General features: G+C 47.7%; 1 protein-coding gene across 3 annotated transcripts in view; it reads left to right on the top strand.

Annotated features, from left to right (window-relative positions):
• Positions 1-21,465, top strand: part of SCN8A (sodium voltage-gated channel alpha subunit 8) — a 118,378-nt gene that overhangs the window by 92,343 nt on the left and 4,570 nt on the right. For all 3 annotated transcript variants that reach the window (XM_047066041.1, XM_047066043.1, XM_047066042.1), the window contains exons 19-25: positions 1,458-1,631; positions 7,452-7,574; positions 13,360-13,644; positions 15,543-15,596; positions 16,086-16,223; positions 17,196-17,300; positions 19,708-19,978. In XM_047066041.1, the coding sequence (XP_046921997.1) occupies positions 1,458-1,631; positions 7,452-7,574; positions 13,360-13,644; positions 15,543-15,596; positions 16,086-16,223; positions 17,196-17,300; positions 19,708-19,978 (1,150 nt within the window). The remainder of the gene's footprint in view (positions 1-1,457; positions 1,632-7,451; positions 7,575-13,359; positions 13,645-15,542; positions 15,597-16,085; positions 16,224-17,195; positions 17,301-19,707; positions 19,979-21,465) is intronic.

Here is a 21,465-nt window from a genome sequence, read left to right on the forward strand (position 1 = left end):
TCTCTCGTGTACTGGGTGACAGAACGGATCTCTGCACAGGGAGGTGAGGGGGACGTTGACACGGAAGCCTTTGAGGTTTTCATTGAGCAGATGGGGTCTATTTGTACCCAGACCCTGAAAAGGACTTTGGGCCCCTGACCACTGCCCCCACTGCCCCGTAAAGAAACTGGAATATCTGATGTCCTTGTGCCTCCGTGTTAGAAATGTATCTGCAGTGGGGCGCCTGGGTGGCGCAGTCGGTTAAGCGTCCGACTTCAGCCAGGTCACGATCTCGCGGTCCGTGAGTTCGAGCCCCGCGTCAGGCTCTGGGCTGATGGCTCAGAGCCTGGAGCCTGCTTCCGATTCTGTGTCTCCCTCTCTCTCTGCCCCTCCCCCGTTCATGCTCTGTCTCTCTCTGTCCCCAAAATAAATAAACATTAAAAAAAAATTTTTTTAAAAAAAAGAAATGTATCTGCAGGCAGCCCGATTCTGTCCTTCCTTCCAGAACTGTCTGGAGTGGGACCTCCCGTTGCACGACACGGGACTTTTGTGCCACTTGTAGCTTTCTCTTGTGCTTCAGGATTCCCTCTTCCCCCTCTCCGCAGCCCACCACCCCACTCGTGGGAATGCTCATACCTTCATGTCAGGGAATTCCCTCGTTCCGGGACTCCAGGGAGAAAGATTTTCTTCGCTTGGGCGTCTCCCAGCCCTGTGACCTTCCCCCTGTATCGGTGGCATCCAGGGCTGAAAGGAGAAAAGATTTTGTCATACAGACAGAGAGAGCATTGGCAAGGACACAGAGAAGCCAGAACCCGCATACGCTGCCCGAGGAAACCTAGAACGGCGCGGCCACTCTGGAAAGCTGGTTGGCAGTCCCTCAAAACCTGACACCTCCAGTCCCCTGTCAGCCGGAAGTTCCACACCTGGGCCTTGTACCCTAAAGAAACGAAGACAGGTCCACATAAAAACTTAACGCATGCACGTTCACAGCAGCACAACGCACAATAGCCAGAAAGCAGACACACGGCGTCCATCAGTGATGAGGGTAGACAAAGCACGATAGAGCCACACCATGGGGTATTCTCCATCCACGACAAGAATTGCAGTCGTGACGCCTGCTGCAGCGCGGAGGACCTTGGAGGCCGCTGCGCGTGGCGTAAGAAGCCTGTCACCGAGGGCCACATATCGTATGACTCCGTCCATGTGAAGTGTCTGGAATGGGCAGATCTGAAGAGAGAAGGTAGCCTAGTGGCTGCTTGGACTAGCGGGAGATAGGGAGGCTAGAAGGTGGCGGCGGGAGGGTGTGGGGTTTCTTTTAAGAAGCCCCGTGGGGCTGGGCAGTGGGGCGAGAGAGACAGGAAGGCGATGACGAGGACGACAGGCCGGCCTCAGGCGGAGGAGCTGCCGGGGCAGTGGGGGGACTTCCGGTGTCACGTGCAGCCTTCAGGCACGTCAGGCAGCTGCTGCTTCTCTTTCAGGCCTTCGAGGACATCTACATTGAGCAGAGAAAGACCATCCGTACCATCCTGGAGTACGCCGACAAAGTCTTCACCTACATCTTCATCCTGGAGATGTTGCTCAAGTGGACGGCCTACGGCTTCGTCAAGTTCTTCACCAACGCCTGGTGCTGGCTGGACTTCCTCATCGTGGCTGTACGTGTCCTGCTTTCTACTTCCCACCCCTCCCAGCAGGAAAACAAAAACAGGGATGCTCCTCCCTCCAATGGCCACGGTTGCCTGGGGACGTAGATGTCGGACAGGAGGTAGACGTAGGTTTGGGTACAGTTCCTTTCAGGGCACTCAGATCTTAACTTTGGGAGAGGTTGTGCTGAAGCCCCTACGTTTGCTCCAGGGACTAACCACCCAGCTCTTTGCTCTGGTGGTTTGGCTTCAGAGGGTCAGAGATTAGGAATGGGGGGAGGAATCACTGGTGTCCGCGCCCCTTGCTGTTAGGCCGGGAACAGGAAGGTTCTTGCCCCACACCAGCAGGACGTCCTCTTTCCGGTGCCAGGAGAGGGGCGAGGATGAGGTGGGTGCTGCTGGGGTACAGGTCGGCGGGGTCGGGGGGAGGATCTCGGCAGGCTGTCCCACTCACCATTCCTATGGACGCTCCCGTCAACTCAAGGCTTGTACCAGACTCCTCTGAACCAGTCAGTCTATCCAGAAGAGACAGAGTTCACACCAGAATACCCCACCCTCTTCCCACACGTTGCCATTTCCACAGTGGTGCTCAAACTTAAAAGAATCCTTTTTTCCTCCAGGTTCCAAGACCGTCTCTCCAAGGCTTGGTGGCCTCTGATCATCTGCAAGGCTTGGTGCCCATTACCTCCTGTGTTGTTTTTCAGGGTGGGAGCTGCATCATCTGTAACTATTTCTCACCCCCTCCTCCCCAGCCCTTGTACCTTGTTGGCGCTTCTAACCATGATGAATGCTTCTTATTCTGTGTAATCACTGAAGCTCTTTTCTTCTAGCCAATCAGCATTTGAAAGAAAGGGTGAATGGGAATTTCAGGACCAGGGCCTATGAAGAATTCACTTCCTGCTGAGGGCTAAGTGCCAAGAAAGTGGAGTGTTTGGAGGCTGCCTTGGCACATTTAGAATATAGGTTTTCTCAGCTGTCTAGTAAACTACCTGTAGAGTGGCTCTGGGATCCACAATAGAGCAGCATGGAAGTCTCTCTCTCAGAAAGCAGGAGCCCAGCACTCAGGCACCAGAGATCCCTGCTCTATAAACGCATTCCTGTTCCCACACGGTGTCTGCAGCTTCCGTGGCTAAGGACTCCTTCCAGGAGCTGTCACTCTGCTCCCATTTGCATTCCCTTTTCAGAAATCAAACCTTTGGGAAGATGCCCAAATGAGGTGAGGAAGTCACCCTCTGCCCTTGAAAGCAGCCAAGCGAGTACTGCCCCGGAGGGTGCCAACATGAGACCCCTTCAGCAACTTGCCTGTACCTTCTGATGGAAGGGTTCTTCCCCCCACAGACAGAAAGCTTAGGTTCTAAGAATTAAGGAAGTGGCTTGAGATACGGCCCAGAGAACTAAAGTGACACTGGGCCAGCTCTCTTTCCACAGAATAGGACCACTTGGAGTTGGTGGGACACCTGTGGGAGTCCTAGAAAGCCCCTCATCTTCTGGGCCTTCCAAGAATTCAGATAGATAATCCACTACCACACTTCCAATAGCCCTCAGGAAGCTGTGATTTAGAACAGATCTTCCCCACCACGACCTTTACCTCTTGCCCCTGCCCCAACCTGAGCTACTGATTCTCTTCTCTCTGAGGTGCACAACCCCAGAAGCCAAGGCTGTTGATCAGGTGTCCTGCTTTCCTCTGGAACCCAAATAAGCTGGTAAAAGCATTGATGGTCCTGCACATCACCATTTATTTAGTAAGCACTCTTTTTTTTAATGTTTATTTATTTTAGAGAGAGTGAGAGACAGAGCGTGAATAGGGAAGGGGCAGAGAGAGAGGGAGACACAGAATCCAAAGCAGGCTCCAGGCGCCGAGCTGTCAGCACAGAGCCGGACGCGGGTCTCGAACTCACGAACCGCGAGATCATGACCTGAGTCGAAGTCGGACGCTCAACCAACTGAGCCACCCAGGCACCCCTCCACTTTAAAAAAAAATGACAGAGCACACTTTTATCACTTTTTATACTGGGTGGCAGAAAAATGGACAGACGTGTAGCCAATTGACAGCAGTCCATAAACTACCCAGCTTTGGGGAGTTGCCGGATTCTTACATTGCCCTGAGACCTGACAGCGGTTCCTGAGAACATCTCTGTACAAATGTAAGCCAAATACCATTCCCTGTGTAGAGTTGTCCCAGAAGCCGGAGTGGGTCACGAGGGGCAGGCAGGCATGGCCCCCGCCTCTCAGGCGCTCACACCAGCTCGCAGGACCACTCTGGCCTCATTCCAGGCTTATGGGAATCCAGCATTCTGAGAACAAGGCTCTCTCAGGACCCTCCCACCTACTGACTTCTCTTGGGCAGGACAGCGCATTTAGTACCAAACGTTTATTGAGCACACACAACGTACAAAGCCTCCCGCCAGGTGCTGTGGAGGATACAGAGAGCAGAAGATATGACTACTTCTCTCTAAGGGCCTGAAAACACAAATAACCACGCACGAAGCCACATGTGCTGAGTGGGAGCAGCCCCAGTCCATACTGTGGCTGCCCTGTTTGCCACTCCTGAGTTCGACTTGGAAATGCACAATGAGGCCCAGAGGACACCTGCACAGCTGGAACGATCAGGGTTTTTGCTGTCTAATGCCTGTGGCATTCTAGAACATCCAGCAGACATAAATTTTAGGTCCTACTCTAGCACCATCTATGAGAGACTCTCTTCCTCCCATGTCATCCTCCAATGACTAGATGTCCGAATCTGTTACTCAACACTATGTCTGTGTCCCTAATGGAGTCTCATTCCTCTGTGTCGCTCCTTAAACCTGCTAAGAGTACTTTTTAGAATCACAGGGATAATCCGGACAACTTTCAAGGTTAATTCTCTTTGGTTATAAGCCATGTGAGTTCCCAAACAGAGATAGTATTTTATTTTGCTCAGGTCCTTGGCTGCACTGGAGATCTTGTCCGGTAGAAGAATTTTGTCATCTTTCCCCCAGGGAAATTTGCCACATCATATCCGGAGGCTGGCCAGCATATCAGTTCCAGGGATGGGAACTTTCAGAGACCACTCGTCCTGAATTCAGACTATTACAAACCTTCTCCGTTTGAAAATGTCCACATCATTTGGAAAAAGTCACCCAGTGTCCCCTTTTTTTCCATTCCTGCAGCCACCCTGAATTTCGACTTCCCCTCAACTCCTTTCTTTTTTGCAGGTTTGATTCTTTCCTCAAAGTATACTTTCAGCAATGATCTGATTACCTCCAGTGAGAGTTGAACATGGGGACTCGAAGGATTGTCAGAGCACCCCGCAGCAGCTAAGGAATAGTCCAGATAGGACCCTTGCTGACCCTGCCTTGGGAGATCTTAGCTAGATTAATCAGTTGAGCAGCACATCATCTCAGCACTGTTTGGAGCCAGCCTCCAGACTGGCATCTGTACCTCCATCCTTCTCCCCACCTCAGGCCTCTCTGTTATCAGAGTAACCACCCCCTTGAAGAGCCGGGGTCTTCCTGCCGTGTGTGGGGCCCAACGCCCCTCAAACCTCAGTGTTTTGCACTCTTTACGTGGCATAGTTTCTCAGGATGAGGTCGACTCAGGGGTATTTTGAACTCAAGACACTTGGCCGGGATGGGATAGCTCACCTTCAGATGTACCTGTTAAGGCCTAAGAATCTGGTGATTTTAGATTGTTTGGGGTTAAGAGTCGGCTGCACCTGGCAATAATTGGCAAAAGATACCTCCATGTAGATTCTTAGTGATAATGATAAATGGAGGCAAAATGATTGTTTGGTGCTACTGTGTTCTAGATAAAGCTTTTGAGGCCCTTGTTTTAGACAGAAATTGAACTGTGAACCATGTACCCTTCGAAGAACGTGAGGAAGTAGGCTTTAATAGTACCCAGATTTGCTTTGGGTACTGCCCAGGGCTCCAGGGAAGATCCCTACACTGATGGATTATGAGTCTGTGCATAGATAAAGGGCCACACCCCTTTTTAAAAACAAATCTTTGAGTCTGCTCACCCTTTCCCTCCCTAGGTCACTGACATCCTACTTCTGCCTCCTGCCAGTCCTGCCGCTTAATTATAAAAAAAGAAAGGATGGAAGAAGGAAGGAAGGAAGGAAGGAAGGAAGGAAGGAAGGAAGGAAGGAAGGAAGGAAGGAAGGAAGAAATTATTTTTAAAAGGGTTCTGTACAGTTCTGAGATCCAGAATGAAAGCCCTTGGGTAGAGAGAAAAATCAACAACCGAAACCCAGTTATCGTTTGTTTCCATTTTTCTCCTCTAACTCTGCTTTCACGTACCAATTTAGGCTGAGCAGGGCTGTAACCACCATTTCCCAGGAGAGGGAACTTAAAGTTGATGGATGGGAACATCTGAACCTATCCCAGAATTGGGTGGTGCAGAACAAGGGAAAGACTGTTCCAAGAAATGCAGAGGCCAGACATTTTAGGATTTGATCAGCTAAAGGTAGTTTCCTTTGGTGGGAGGTTGGGTCAGGCCTCCCAGTTCAGGCCTAGGCAGCCCTAGTATGCTTGGCATCCAGTGTTCCGGGACCACGTGGTAACAGCTCTGAGCTCCCTGGTAGAACACGGTGAGTTTGTCTCTGGAAGAGCAGGAGGGCATTTGACCGTCACGACTGCAGGCCTGGAGACCTGCAGACTTCTCCCCAGCCCGGCAATTTACTCGACTCCATGTTATTCAGATTCCAACAGTCCTCTCGAGATAACTTCATTTCCCTGCCAGGGGGAGGGGTGAACTCTCTGTGGAGGAAGGGGCTCTGGCCTGGGAAGCAGGAGAGTGGGTCCCTCCCTGTTCCTGGCTCCAGAACTGCCCATGTGACACTGGTGTATGGGTCTCAATTTCCTCACCCGTAAATGTTTTAAATTCTTCCAAGAATCCTACCAGCCATTTTTCTAATGATGAGAGCAGAAAATTGTCCTGGAAAGGACAGACCCGAGGCCAGTTCCTTTGGAGCTGTTCTGGAGAGAAAGAATGGGGATCACAAGGAAAAGCATGGGTTCAGTTTTCAGACTGCCAGCCTCCCCACCCCCTGCCCAAGTCCTCACGGCCGTGAAGGAGTCATGGTTGTAGTTCAAAGATGGAGGGATTATTATAGTTGAAAGTGAGAGAGAAAAAAATTGCTTAAGTGAGTTCTCGTGGGGCCAAAACTCTGTCTAGAAATCGCTTCCTTTGGTTCTTTTCGTCCCGGGAACTGCCAAGCCAGCCGTGGCGCTTACTGGACGTGTTTCCTTTGTTGATGTGGTAACTCGTCACGTTCTCCAGCAAATGGTTTCTCGCCAACCAGCAGCAAGAGAGCTTGTCCCTGTTGGAAATCCGCGGTGAATGAGCTGAGGCGGGGGCAGCTTGTGTGGAGTGTGTGTATTTATCTGTATTCTTTTCCATAGGTACCATTAAGTTTGTCTGGCTTAATTTAATGGCAACTTCTGGGAGCTGCAGAGGCTGTAAAGGGCGAGGGTAAGGTTTTTGTCATCTGTTCAGGCTCCTCTCCTTCCAATGGAACGTCCTCATTCCCCCTCTCCCTTCAGCCTCCTCCCTTTGCCAACCTGTATGTATGTTCTACTGCCTCCTCTCGAGTTTCTCTTCCCCTTGTGTTTTTTCTTCTGCCTCTCAACCTCCTTTCCTTTCAGGTCGTTTGAGTCCAAGTTGAAGTAGGCAGCTGGTGTTACCCACTCTCTCTACCTGGGGCGGGGGGGCCCAATCTGTGTAATCAGTGCTAGGGGCTTTATTCTAACACTCTGGAACCTCTTTTCTTTTTTCTTTTTTTTTTTTTTTTCCTTTGTTTTGTTTTGTTTCCTTTTTTGTTTTTTGTTTTTCTCTTCTGTTTCCGTGTAGGTCTCTTTAGTCAGCCTTATAGCTAATGCCCTGGGCTACTCGGAACTAGGTGCCATAAAGTCCCTTAGGACCCTAAGAGCTTTGAGACCCTTAAGAGCCTTATCACGATTTGAAGGGATGAGGGTAAGAAACTAAGAGCAGCTGATCCTTCTGCATGCTGATGGAAACTGTTTACGCATGCTAGAACTGATCACATGGTGGGAAGATCATTCAGACACGAACTGTGATGCAGCTGCTGATTTGATCCTCCACTCTCTCCCCGCACCTGCCCTGTGCGAGGGGGTCGCATCAAGCTGCCTCATCACATTAATATGGGCCCCACCCCAACAACGTGCCATCGCAGAACATGTTAACGCTGGCTGTTCTCACTCGGCCTGGCTTACCTGTAGCACTCGGGGCGGCTTTCTGGGCTGTTGGTTTTAATAGGGAGAATCACCAGGTGCAAAGAAGGGGAATTGTAACCCACAGACCCACTGAAAAGCAGAGGCTGCAGGCAGGGTGAGTGCCATATAGGGGCATCAGCCAGGTGGGGACTGTGGCCTTGCAGTCGCTGAGAAAGCATCTGAGAAGGGGCTGGAAGGCATGACGGCAGGCCTGGAATTGGGAATGGAGCGGAATTTGGCATAGCCCTGGGAAAAGAAATGCTTTTCTTTCTATTCTGATTCCTCTTATTGCACCTTGTTGTTCTCAGCCCAGTCCCATAAGGACTGGCAGCCTCTGTCTGATAGCAAAGCTTTCCTCCTCACCCCCCCCCACCCCTCTGTCCACGCTCTGTGGTCCCCTATCCTGACACAGTCAAAAGGACAATCAGGTACGACACCAGATGACCATCAGCTAGTTCTCCTGAAATTTCTGCTATTCCTGCTTTGGTGATACTCCACCCGAATCCCAACGGGGCAAGGTGCTGTCACCCTGCCAACTTAGGAACGAGGCTCCCTCTTGCTGTCTCTCTTGATTCAGAAACACTGCGCGTGCGTGTGCATGCGCACACGCACGCACACCTTAAAAAGTCAACTTCCTAAAATCAAGTGGGCAACTGGCTTTTGGTGGTGATAGTTGTCCTGTGGTAATCAGAGAGGTCTGTTATACTTAACGAGACCAAGAAAACTCGTTTCGATTCAGATGTTGAATACATGCAGGAGAGCAAACCAGAGGATGTGTTTTTAAATGACGGAATCTCAAAATGTAGGAATAAAAATTAAATGGTTCCCGTGGTCCCCAGGGAGCAAGGCTAATTGGAGAAACTAGGTACCAGGACAGTGCTCCTCATCTGTGCGTTCCTCATCTGTGATCCCTGGCCACCGTTCCACAGAGCCACCCACGGTCGTCCAGGAAGGTGGAAATTTTGCTGCGATTTGGGGGTTTTATTCTGTTTGTTCAGTCAAATGCTTCTCACAACAAATTGCGTTTCTTCGGTAGCACAGTCACAGTGTGCTTTACTGGGTATAAGCTTTCCGCAGCCCGCCTGAAAGCATCTGCAGGGAGGTCGGTTCCACAGCCACACAGACTTACTTTAACTTAAAAAAACAAACCAGAGTTTGGGAGTGTCTTTCTCCCACCGATAAGCGAGATTTCAGAATGTGTGCAGTAAGGTCTTTGTTATGTTCAGGCCAGGTTTAGGGAGAGAGAGTATAGTTCAAAGTGTCCAAGTCTTCAGACGTAGGATTGCAGTGCTCTCCCCTCCTCCCCTGCCTTCCCACTTTTTTCAGAAAGGGCTGGTTACAGTTTTTAAGTAAGTCCCATCAGTTTTGTTAGAGTGTTGATAATCTGTTTCGGTGACCGGGATGCTGAGGACCTGAAGAAGGCTGTTGCAGACAGTACTTGCCCCATGGCAGCCGAGCCCAGTAGCCTGTGCCCCTCCACAGCCCCCAGCAGTGATCCTGGGCCTCCTAAAACCAGACCGGTAATACCTGAAGGAAGCCCAAGAAAAAAAGTCCCCAACTGACCCTTGCTACTTTCTCCATCTGATGCTCATCAGTGCCAGTCCTAGCCCATGGCAGAAGTAGTCCGCGTTGACCAGCTGGTGCCAGTGTGCTCAGGAGGAATTTATTCCAATAATCTGGTCGCGGGAGCCCTTTTGCTGGCCACACCTCTTCCCTCTAGCCCCTCCCCCTTCCCTGGACTCACAGTTTTTATTCCTTCCAAACTTTCGGTTGCCAACCTTCAAGTCGTTTAGCAACCCAGAGGTCCAGAAGCGGTGATCAGAAGAGCAGAAAGTTTTCTTTGAAAAAGCATTTGAGAGTGCAACCTCTACCTCAAGGTTTTTTCAAGTAAGATAATTTGAGCAAAGACCAGTTTGAACCCAAAGCCAGGGTTTCCAACAATGAGTGTTCAGTATAAGGGCAGCTCTGATACAGGATCGTCATTTGGTTTGGTTGACCCCGGTCAGCCTCCAGCACTGTCCACCTCTGGTTGGGTGGCGGAGAGGGCTCGGGATCCCATCCTGCCCTGCAGTTTCCCGGCCCTTCTGCAGAAGAGTAACTGCAAGAAGAAAAGATTGAATCTGCCTGAGCTTATAGTAAGTGTCCCAGCGATAAACAGAGTTAGGTGTATACGTTTTATATGAAAGTTACTTTTCTATGGGGCCGTATGTTTTCCATTCTTCGGTGTGGGTTCTTCCATACCAACGCTGAGAGATTATCCTTAGAAAATAAGAAATCTTAAATAAGAAATCTTCTCAAACCAAATACCATCAATGCAGGTGGGCTCCACTGTCACTGTGCTGCTCCAATGATCGGCTCAGACCTTCCTTTGGGAGGAAACATACAGCCCTAGCCTGTCCTGGGACAGTCTTTCCTCTCTCCTTCCTCAAACCAAACACCAGAAAATTGAAGCACTCGTGCTATTGGCAAAGGAATACTTAATGTAGTTCTTTGCTTTTCTCTCCTCCATAGTAATCTCCATTAAAAGACTGTGCTGTGCTACTAAATTTTTGAGGGTACATAATGCTATGAAACATGCATGCATTTTTGTTGATTGTCAGTACATAGTTGTCCATTAAAGCCATGTTCCCTCTGCCAGATATTAAAAGCCGTTTGACAGATTTTTATAGTATTTAATGAACAATAATGTTCTAGGCATTATGAGAAGACACCAGTGCTGTAAGAATTAGTATCCGTAGGAATTTTTTTCGTCAGTCGAGTGAGATTTGAATCAATCATTAAGTATAAATTTCCATTGGAAAAAATAACTGTGCAGATTGCTAGAACCAAGCTTTGAGTAATGTTTCTGTTCCTAGTTTTTAACAGTGAAGTCCATCATAATTAAAAGCAATGTAGAATAACGTGGGAGTTATTAAGGACCCATTTATGAAGTGACTGCCCGTGGAAACTTGAATTGTCATTTACATTTACCTATAGTGTGAGAGTTCAAGAAAGCGTGGTTTCTTGCCCTTTGGTTGCTGAGAATATCAGCACAAGGACAATTTTATGTGGAGCACAGTTCAACAGTTCCCACTACTAGCTAATGTCTACAGCCAGGAAGAATTATTAGTAAATTTCATCAACTGTTTACTATTCAATTCCTACAACTAATCTAAGAAGTTTTTCTTTGTTTATAATGAACAATTGAAAGTACATTTACATCGTGTAAATGGGTTTTATTGGATTTTATAGGATTTTTATGTCCTATGTATCCGAGAACAAGGCTCCATAAATACTTCCATCTATTGATTCTTTTAATCCGATCTATGAGTATAAAAGCGGGAAGAGGTCACTTTGTTAATTAGCTGATTATTCTTCCCTGCTATAACTATTACTGCATATTTAACTGTAACGCTTTGTAACTTTAACACTCTGTAGGACAGGTTAGACTGGGTTAAGATAGAAGACTTCGTAGAGGAGGTGGATTCTGAATTGAGATAAAATGCAGCATTTCTAGGTTGCAAATCTTTTGGGGCTACTTCCCTGCTGTACACTCATGATGGTCTAATAGGTCATGATCTCTCACCTAAGCTCTCTTGCAAAATGCTATCACATAGACTTGAGCTTCTGAATTCTTGATAATCTACTCGCTTACCGTCCAAGAAATGATTATTCCGTTTATAGATCATCCTCCTCTTGCCTATTCATTCGCACATTTCATTGCTTTCTGGTGCTCCACCAAAGGGTGAGAGCAACTATAGAATGAGGTAAAATTCAGATCTGACCACCCGCCAACTTTGGTAACATAAGTAAATAAATATGAATATTATTCTCCAAAATAACATTGGGGATTTTCCAGATTTCAGATATTCTGGCTTGCCTCCCTCAAAGTAACGAACAGTGGAAGGATCACCATTTTATACTAATGACGAAGCTATTAAATCTAAAAGAGATTTCTTGGTCTAAGAATTAAGAAATAACTACCTCTCAATCTAAAGGCCTTCATCTGTGAATTGGAGAAACACAAAACTAACATTTTAATCCAAAGGAGAGTGACTCCTCAGTAGAATATCTTTGCCTTTTTTATATAGGACAGAACAGCTCTTCTCAGCCACACATTCCTGTGAGTGACATTGCAATGTAAGGCAAGAACAGAAGAGAAGGAAAACCCGAACCCAAGTCAAATAGAGCCCAGAGCTGCCCCCTGCCGTTCCTTCTGCAGCACAGCCCTTTTGGCCCTTTTGATGCTGTGCTTATTGGCAGAGTGCCCTTGCCTCTTCCCTGCTGATGCCGCAACATGGTGACACTTCTCACCTCCTTCTAACAAACATTAGAAAGCTGCGTTTATATCCACTGGTTTTATTTTAACTCCATTTTAATTTTCCTAGGATATTAGAAAAAGAAAGACACATTCTTCCCATTTCAGGGTCGCCTTTCTGGGCCTTAGCAGTCCCGCTTAAGACAACAGCAAGTAAGAATCAGGGCAGAATGAACACCAGCCTTGTTTTCTGTCCCAGCCTGCTGAAGTGCTATTTTTGGACGCCCCTCTGAACTCCCCTAGTGAAATCTGCCGCACAGTAGGAGTGTTGTCTAGTTAGTCTCACCCATAGTGTGAATCAAAATCAAAGTTAAAAACAACCCAGAAACTTTGATTCCTGAAGAGTTTTTTCCCTTTGCTTTTTTTCATTCCTGAGCTTAACTGCAGTCAGTGATTTTTAGCAGTATGCTGGTTTTGGGGTTTCAAGAGCAGCGATCTAACCCAAAACTGTCCAGAAAACATAAGTCATTCCTATTTCGAATACATTGTGAAGAGTTGAGTCCGGCCCTGGATTGAGCAGAGAGAGATCAATCAGCATTAGCCAAACAGGGGTGACTCTTAGATTTCGAAGCCTACCAATTCAGGAAAAAAACTGAAGAATAGTAAACCTTGAGTGAAAAATAGATCTGTTCAGATTTTATTTTATTCTGTTTGGTAGAGGGAATATAGCTTTTTTTTTTTTTCTTGAGCCTGCAAAATATGCATGCTCAGCTATTGCCTGAACTAAGATAACTGGCCTTGCATAAAAGAGACTTTATGTACCATTGACTGATTCCCTGCTAACCCCAAAGAGTAGTTCTCTGTGATTTTGAACAATTCTACCTTGTTTTGCAGAGGGGGAATGTCTGTTGAAAGGCAACTGGTGAGCTTGAAATCAGATTCCCCACGGGGGCATATTTTACAAGTTGGCAAGAAGGGAGACTAGACTGAGAAATAATTTTTTCGGTCCCAGGCCGGAGCCTGGGAGAGAAGACCTAGGTCAACTCGGGCAGGGGAATTCGCGTTAGGTGAAATAAATACGTAATTTACTGGAATTCGTCAAACTACATCTTACAGATTTAGAAAATTTTGGTCCTACTTGTGGATCTGTCCTGTTACCCTGACTCCAAAGGGAACACGATGTTTTTGTAGTCAGAACAAGCCACACAGTATCATTCCCCTCCTGGAAATCAAAAGAATGTGCTTGCTCTTACTTCCAACACTCAGCGACCTCCCCCTTCCAATGCAGGTGGTGGTGAATGCCTTGGTGGGCGCCATCCCCTCCATCATGAATGTGCTACTGGTGTGTCTCATCTTCTGGCTGATTTTCAGCATCATGGGAGTTAACCTGTTTGCGGGAAAGTATCACTACTGCTTTAATGAGACTTCTGAAATCCGATTTGAAATTGAAGAGGTCAACAATAAAACCGATTGTGAAAAGCTCATGGAGGGGAACAACACCGAAATCAGGTGGAAGAACGTGAAGATCAACTTCGACAACGTTGGGGCGGGATATCTGGCACTTCTTCAAGTGGTAAGTGTTGCTCTTTTCTTCAGTCCTGTGAAATTCAGACAGCTAGCAGAAATCGCATTTGGGTCCTTCTCAGTCCGACATTCAGAATCAAGATTACTCTTAGTAGGTCACAGACAACAATGCCATTTCCCACACCAGTTCCAGGGAGACACCTTTCCTGAGAATTCTGACTTCCCCAAGGCCTCAGTCAAAGGGGATCTTTCACTGTGCTGGAGAGCAGACTCCTGCTCAACAGCAAACAGATTCCTGCAGAGAGATCAGCTTCTCTCTCCAGGACGGAGTATGTATTTAAGGAGAAAGGAAAAACAAAAAAAGAAGGTAAGTACATAGACACAGCCCACCACCAAAACAAAAACAAAAACAAAAACAAAAAAACCCCAATTTTGATTTAGCAGGATATTCCTGTATAACAGCTACACTAAACTAACAAAAGAAAAGGATGGTTGCAGTGCTAGGATGCTGCCGCCCATGTCAGCTCAATCCCGAGAGAAAAGTCTCAAATTAATGCATCGCGGTAAGAAAGGTTTTATTTTAATTATGTAGCGTGCCATCATGTCTAGTTTTCTCTTCCACCCTTACCAGTCTTTTTTGGAATGTTTGACAAGACCGTATGATGCAGGGAAAGCCCCTAGGCTTTGGAGTCAGACAGATGTAGGTTTGAGCCCCACTCTGATGTTTACTGGATATGTAACCTTGGACGAAATACTCGACTTCCCTGGGGCTGTTTCTTTTTCTTTTAAATGTCGGGAATAATACCTTGCACCGCTGTTAAGAGGATTCATGATAATTTATTAGAATTTCTCAGCAGAATGCCTGGCACATAGCAGTGCTTAATTAATGGCATTTGCTATTGGGTATTTTTGTTACTGTCACAACGGTGCCTACATCATATAGCCGTTGGGAGTATTAAATGGGATAATGCAGGTGAAGCCTTCAACTTGACCTTACAGATAGTGAACACTTACTGTTAGCTAGTATTAGGAGGCAAAGTTAATAGAATAAGCAGTGCTTTATCCAGAGGCTTTTGTTGTTTTATCCCAGTTGGAGAAATTGGACCCACAAATTGAATCTGAATCAGAGCAGCTCCAGGAGAGCAGTACACATCAGTCAGCCAGTCAGACATTGTATTTAGAGTCCCACCAGGTGCAAGGTGCTGTGCATGGCACGACTCAGGCCATCTGATCAATAAAGAACCGCCCGTGCCCTGCAAAAAGCTTTGAATCTGGTTGAATATATAAAGCAAATTGAACAATAAGAAAACATAGAGAATACTGGATTGCTTAGCCGTGTTTGTTTCCAGAATGAGGCTAGGTAGAGTAGATTGAAGGAGAGTGGGTTAGGAAGGGCTGCTCGGGAGGAAGCCAGGATTGCCATTGCCATAGGCTAAATGTGTATAGTAGTAGGGGGAAAGTTCTGGCCTTGTTTTTGTGTTTATTTTATTTTTATGTTAATGCAACTTTGAGGTTTTCAGACCCCCCTTGCTTATTTAACACCATCGTAAAAAAATGACTCCTCAGTGTTAGGCTAAGTTCTCAGGACCCTCAAGTGGAGTCCCACCACTCATTCATAAATGTGAGTTTGCCCCAGCTCTAGGCAACCTTCTCAGACCCATTTTAAAGACCTTTTGTGAAAGTATTCATCCAATTACCATTATCAACGTGTTTCTCTGCCAGACTTTGATGTTATTTTCAGGGACTTAGACAAAGCCCCCTGGGGACCCGTGTTAACAAATAGGAAATTCTATGTCCCCGTGAGGCTGTGCCCAAACTCCAGTCTTGTGTTCTGCTGAACCTGAGCCTGGCTAGACTCTGGACCCCTGCCTAGACTCCTGGGACCCCTGCCTAGACTCCCACCTACCCCCTAACAGGCACAGTCTAATGACTGACTCTGTTTGCCAGGCAACCTTCAAAGGCTGGATGGACATCATGTATGCAGCTGTAGACTCCCGAAAGGTAAGGATACACCTGGCGAAACCACAGCCTTCTTAGGCGGTTAGAAAGCAGGCAGCATGGTGGCGCTTACCAAGAGAGAGCGGGTCGGGACTCGTATTTGCTTGTTTGACCGATTGCAGATTGCTCTCCTCCTCTCAGTCAGTCATCACTCCCTTACACTGGCTCTGGATGATCAGGCTGTTGCCTTTTACCCGGCTGGCTGGCTCCGGTGGCGCCATCTCCCGCTGACAGAAGTGTGGCTCCTGGGGGACAGCCCTCCCCCGCCCCCTCGCCTCACGATTCGCATATTCACCCCACCAGTGCTCCCCAGGGCAGGGCCTGCCGGTGTGGCAGAGGGAACAGGCAGAGAGAATGTAGAGCGCCCTCTCCGCAGCTTGTACAGCAGCTCAGGTGGTCAGTTACGGCCGATGGCGTTGGCATGTCGGAATCCCCCACCTGATCCCACTCCAGGAACTGATGCTCTGCTTTTTCCCTCCTGTCCTTTGCCAGCCTGACCAGCAGCCTAAGTATGAGGACAACATCTACATGTACATCTACTTTGTCATCTTCATCATCTTCGGCTCCTTCTTCACCCTGAACCTGTTCATTGGTGTCATCATTGATAACTTCAATCAACAAAAGAAAAAGATAGGTCTCCTCCCCTCATTACCAGTGGCCAGAGGTCAACTCAGATGAGAGGCACTTCTGTCCCTATCTCTAGAAAGAAAATGCCTCTCTTTCTCTAAAATGCACATCATCACCTCACTGTGGCCCCGGCCCCCTAGACGTTAGCCCCCGTCCCCAACTTTTTCTCTCGGGGGCTTGATTTCACAGTATGTGGTTTACCACATTTACTTGCGATTGTTGAAGGCTTTACTGGGTTTGGCATTCAACCAGAGGGAAGCAAGGTCAGAGAGGGTCTAGTGACGGGTGAAGAGGAAAGTGGCAGGTGAATAGCAAGAAATGGAGAGCGTCTGGACTCGTAATCACCTGTGGTAATCCCTGGGCACCCCTAGCAAACTGGGGTTTGAGAGCCCGTCCTCGGAAAGTTCACTTACTTACTGCTCCAGATGGTTAACGATTTTCCAGAACAAACTGAAGCACTGACTCCTGTCGTCCATTTTACGAAACAAGACTGTGTCAAGGAACTCCCCACGTTGCTTTTTTGCACTCGGATTTCTGAAGGTTTAATATCGTTGGAAATAAACTAGTCCCAGGCCAGTAACCGGGACTTGAAAATCCTTTCATTTTAAAATGCTTTTTTGTTTTTTACAATTTTATCAGGAAAGCAGGTCCAAAAGATATGTACGAACCAGTGAGGCGCAAGCATCTCTGCCCTCGGGTGTCCCCTGCCTGAGGGCCTACAGCTGGATAGTCCATCTCCCTCATGCCCGGCCACTGGCAGGTCTCAGGAATCCCAAGCCGAGGACAGAGGCTGGCGTTCCTTTGAATTAGAATAGTTGTCCCAAGTCTACCTCATTAGGGGGCTACTAGCCAAACTGACCTCTGGAGAGGTAAGGGGGTAAGGCCCCCCCTCAGTGCTTAGGGTTGAACCTTAGGTCCAAACCACAGCATGTGAGAGCCTGTTGTAACAGTTCGTTCTCTTCTTTCTTCCTTTACTTTGGAGGTCAGGACATCTTCATGACTGAAGAACAGAAGAAGTACTACAATGCCATGAAAAAGCTGGGCTCAAAGAAACCACAGAAACCCATTCCCCGCCCCCTGGTGAGTGCAGGCCAAGGGCCGAGTGAGACCCCATACAGAAAAGACACTGGTAGGGTTATTGCAAAGGAAACAAAGGGGTAAGTGATGAGCCGCCTGTGCCCTCTGATCCTCTCCCAGCTGCTCCGCCCAGAGGACCTGGGGAAAACAGCAGAACAGAGATAAAGGTACGGGATGCCTTTGATATTTGTGCTCGACCTTTCCTCTGAGACTTCCTTGGGCGGCAGCAGAGAATCAGCATGTTATATAGCCACGTTGGCTCTGGCACTGGTAGAGAGATGTTTTAAGAGACAACTAAAAATTAACAAAGGACAGTGAAAATGAAAGCTGACCTCTTTCCTACCAGTACAAGATAGGGCGTGGTCACTGTCTTCTCAGTTCTCTACCCAACAAGGAAGTCTTCCCAAGAGAAAGTAATACTCTGGCTATTTGTGGGAGCAGAAGAGGGTGAAACTAGGGGTCTGATGTCCTGATTTTCTGTCTCGAACCAAGCCTTTTGTAAAACAGACTCGGGCACTGGGATTCCGCTTTGCCCTTCTGGTGGTGGCCGTTCCCTTGCTTCAGAGCAGATAACTGCTCCTGAAGCCATATTCCCAGCGGGATGGGACATAAGCCCCAGGCTCAAAGTTCCATCTTCTGTAACTTTCATTTAAAGTAACTTTTTATTTAAAAACGGCACAACCCTAAAATAAAAGCTTATCTGGCAATAAAAGTAGAGCCCTTTGAATCAAGAGTGGGAGTCCCAGAGCATTTTCCCTACGTAGCCCCACACCCTGTGCCTGGCTTACTTGCCTCACCGACTTCCAAGGGAAAGGAAACCCTTGGTTTGAAAACCGACACGTTAAAGTGATCCTGAAAGTAAGCATCAGTTTAAGTGCCTAGGTTCTTTCGGAAAAAAAAAAAAATTCAGGGAGATTTTTTTGAAAATGTATTTATTGAAATTCAAGTTAGTTGACAGAATCAGGGCGATCTTAAAAAAGCGAATGTTTTTTATATTTTTCCCTGATGTCAGAGTTTCCATCCTATGATGGAAATGAGACTAAGGGGAAGAGAGAGGGTTAACATTTCTGAAGTTCCGTTCAGTCCCTTGCACACAGGAACTTGAGTATATTTTCGTCCACTCTAAAATATGGTAGGAGACATTAATAAAGAGTGATCGGCCCTCATTCAGCAAATAGTTCTAGATCCCCTCCTGCGTTCCAGGCACTAGGCCCAAAGCGATGAACAAAATTCAGACCCTGTTGTCAATGGAGCTTATGATACAGAGGGGCTAGAGGTAGTAAGTAAGCGAACAGCTACAATACATTGTGGAATGTTGGGAGAAAAACAACATTCCGTGGAGGGCCGTGACAGAGAATGTGGAGGCTTGGGGTGGGGGATCTACTTGAACAGAGTAGTCAGAGAAAGGGAAGTAGGGAAGGACTACTTGGACAGATGAGAAGGAGCCAGAATGTTAGGGGAGGAGAACCTGGAAAAGCAAATGAGGTTCTAAAAGCAGAAAGCATCAGTATGGCCAAGTGGTAATGGCCGAGAGGAGGGGGCATGAGATTAGCTGGATGAGGCTGTGAGAGGCATCTCTCAGCCAGGCTAACAATAGGAATTTCGTTGCAAGCCCAATGGGAAACCGTTGAAAGGTTTTGAGTCAAGAGGGATGTGGTGCATTTATGTTTTTAAATAATCACACTTGCTACTGTGTGAAGACCATGTTGGATGAGGGCAAGAGAGGAAGCAGGGAGACTAGTCAGGAAACTTCCAGAAGTCCAGACAGAAGGTACCGGTGCTTGGGCCGGAGAAGGGCCGACAGAAGCGGGGTGACGTGGGTGGACTCAGGAGAAGCAGTAGGACCTGCAGCGCATCAAGGGGAGAGGGAGAGGAAAGCAACAAGGGTGACCCTCGGGTTTCTGGCTTGGAGACTGGGTACACGATTGAGATGGGAGAAGAGAGGAGTGGGTTGGGTGAGGGGCAAGGGAAGGACTTGTTATATTTGAGATGTCGAGAAAGCAACACAGGAATTCAGAGGAAAGGATTTAAGAAAACGACGTACAAAGGTGCTATGTACGCAGTAGGAATAGATGAGCTCTCCTGGGGAGAGAGTAGAGAAAGAAGAGTCGAAGTCAGGGAAGACATGGCCGGCAAAACGGGCTGAACAGGAGCAGTCGGCGAGGCAGGAAGACACCTAGAAGTGTGTGATGGCGTAGACACGACACAGAACAGAGTGACAGTTTTAGAAAACTCTTGGGGAGGTGAAGACTGATGTCGGGGTCCGTCCGTGCTCCTGATTTCCTGACAGAGCAGCGGGATAGAGCTGGCCAGAAAGGCGACTCCTCTGACGAACAGGATGGCGGCTTCCACAGTCCACTCAGAAAGGTTCTCATGAATGCTCTTGTATCTTTCCTCCCCCTGCCCCCAGAACAAAATCCAAGGTATCATCTTCGATTTTGTCACCCAGCAAGCCTTCGATATTGTTATCATGATGCTCATCTGCCTTAACATGGTGACAATGATGGTGGAGACAGATACACAGAGCAAACAGATGGAAAACATTCTCTACTGGATTAACCTGGTCTTCGTCATCTTTTTCACCTGTGAGTGTGTGCTCAAAATGTTTGCCTTGAGGCACTACTACTTCACCATTGGCTGGAACATCTTTGACTTTGTGGTAGTCATTCTCTCCATTGTGGGTAAGTGGGACGGGAGAGGGAAGGGGAAGGGGACCTGACTGGCCTTGAGCATGAGGTTCCTGGGAGAGCAGCCGCCTCCACGGGTGTGAAGTGCGGGCCCCCTACTCTCACGGCTGGAGCCCGTGTGCATCCCTAAGTCATCCCGTGGGCGTGTCCAGTGGGTCACGTGGTCAGTGAGTCTCTTCTGTGTGTTTGTGTGGATTATAAATTCCCTGGTTGAAGGGGGGGAGACGATTGATTTCGATTTCGCGGTTTGCTTTCAAGGAGTGTAAAGTCAACAGGGGAGGTAAAAGAAACGTAAAAAAAAAAAAGAAAGAAAGAAAGAAAGAAAAGAACCGTGGCTGCAATAGCAGTGGAAAAAGGAATGGCAAGAGATTGTGAGGCTGAATAGTAATGAAAATGGCCTGAGGGCATTCTGGTGGTGAAGGCGGTGCTCATTTTACTGAGGTTTTCCTGTGTGCGGGTATAGTTTGAGAGTTTCTTCACTGGCATGATTATCTCATTTGATCCTTATGATGGCCCAAGAAGCAGCCTATTTTTTAATCTTCTCTAAAGATGTAACTCAGAACTTAAGAGGCTGGATCTTAGCAGCAACTGTGTGACATTTCGCTTCAATCTAAAGGCATGGAAGGGGTGATACCCTGGCAGGCAGAGGAAACGGTATCTTATTCATTGGCCTCCCAGAACGTTTCCTTGCCTTCCTAAGAGGCATCTCAAATGGTGAAACACTGGCTTGCTTCCAGGTAGGTTTAACTGGCATAGGCTGGCAGAGAGAGAGTGCCCGAGGCCTGTGGGAACCAGCCCCAGAGCTGGTGGCCAGTCTGGCTTAGCAAGGTGGCCTATGTGGGCTCCCGAAGGCAGCCAGCCTTCCCCTTGGCCTGTGTCAGTTTCTAGTTCTGTCCTCTGCAGCAGCACGTCCAAAAGCATGCTGTTGCATGAAGCATTAGCCCCATTCTTCTCCCCCGCAAGAAAAGAACCCCATGATGAAATTACTTTGGGCAACACTGTACGCTGAATTTCCCTTCGGAATGTCACAGAGCACGTTAGCCTATAGAAGATTTTCGAAGCCCTGTAGTAAAGAATTGTTGAACACACCATCCTACCTGTATTTAACCACAACACCCTCTTTTCAAGTAATGTGAACAGTATCTCATGTTTTAATGGAACTACTATGTGCCAGTCACCTTTTTTTTTTTTAATTTTTTTAATGTTTATTCTGGGGAGTTGGGGAGGGGGGGCAGGCACAGACTCCGAAGCAGGCTCCGGGCTTCGAGCTGTCAACACAGAGCCCGATGTGGGGCTCGAACTCATGAATGGTGAGATCATGACTGAGCTGAAGTCGGACGCTCAACCGACCGAGCCACCCAGGCGCCCCTGTGCCGGTCATCTTTCTAAGTGCTTTACTTGTTTTCACACCTATAGTCCTCATGGCAACCGTCTGAGCGTCATGAGGAGCTGAGGCACAGAGCAGTGACCAAGACGTGAAG

Source organism: Lynx rufus, unplaced genomic scaffold (assembly GCF_022079265.1).
Source record: "Lynx rufus isolate CCGP_SWC_20201006 ecotype Redwood Valley unplaced genomic scaffold, mLynRuf1.p SCAF_7, whole genome shotgun sequence".
NCBI lineage: Eukaryota > Metazoa > Chordata > Mammalia > Carnivora > Felidae > Lynx > Lynx rufus.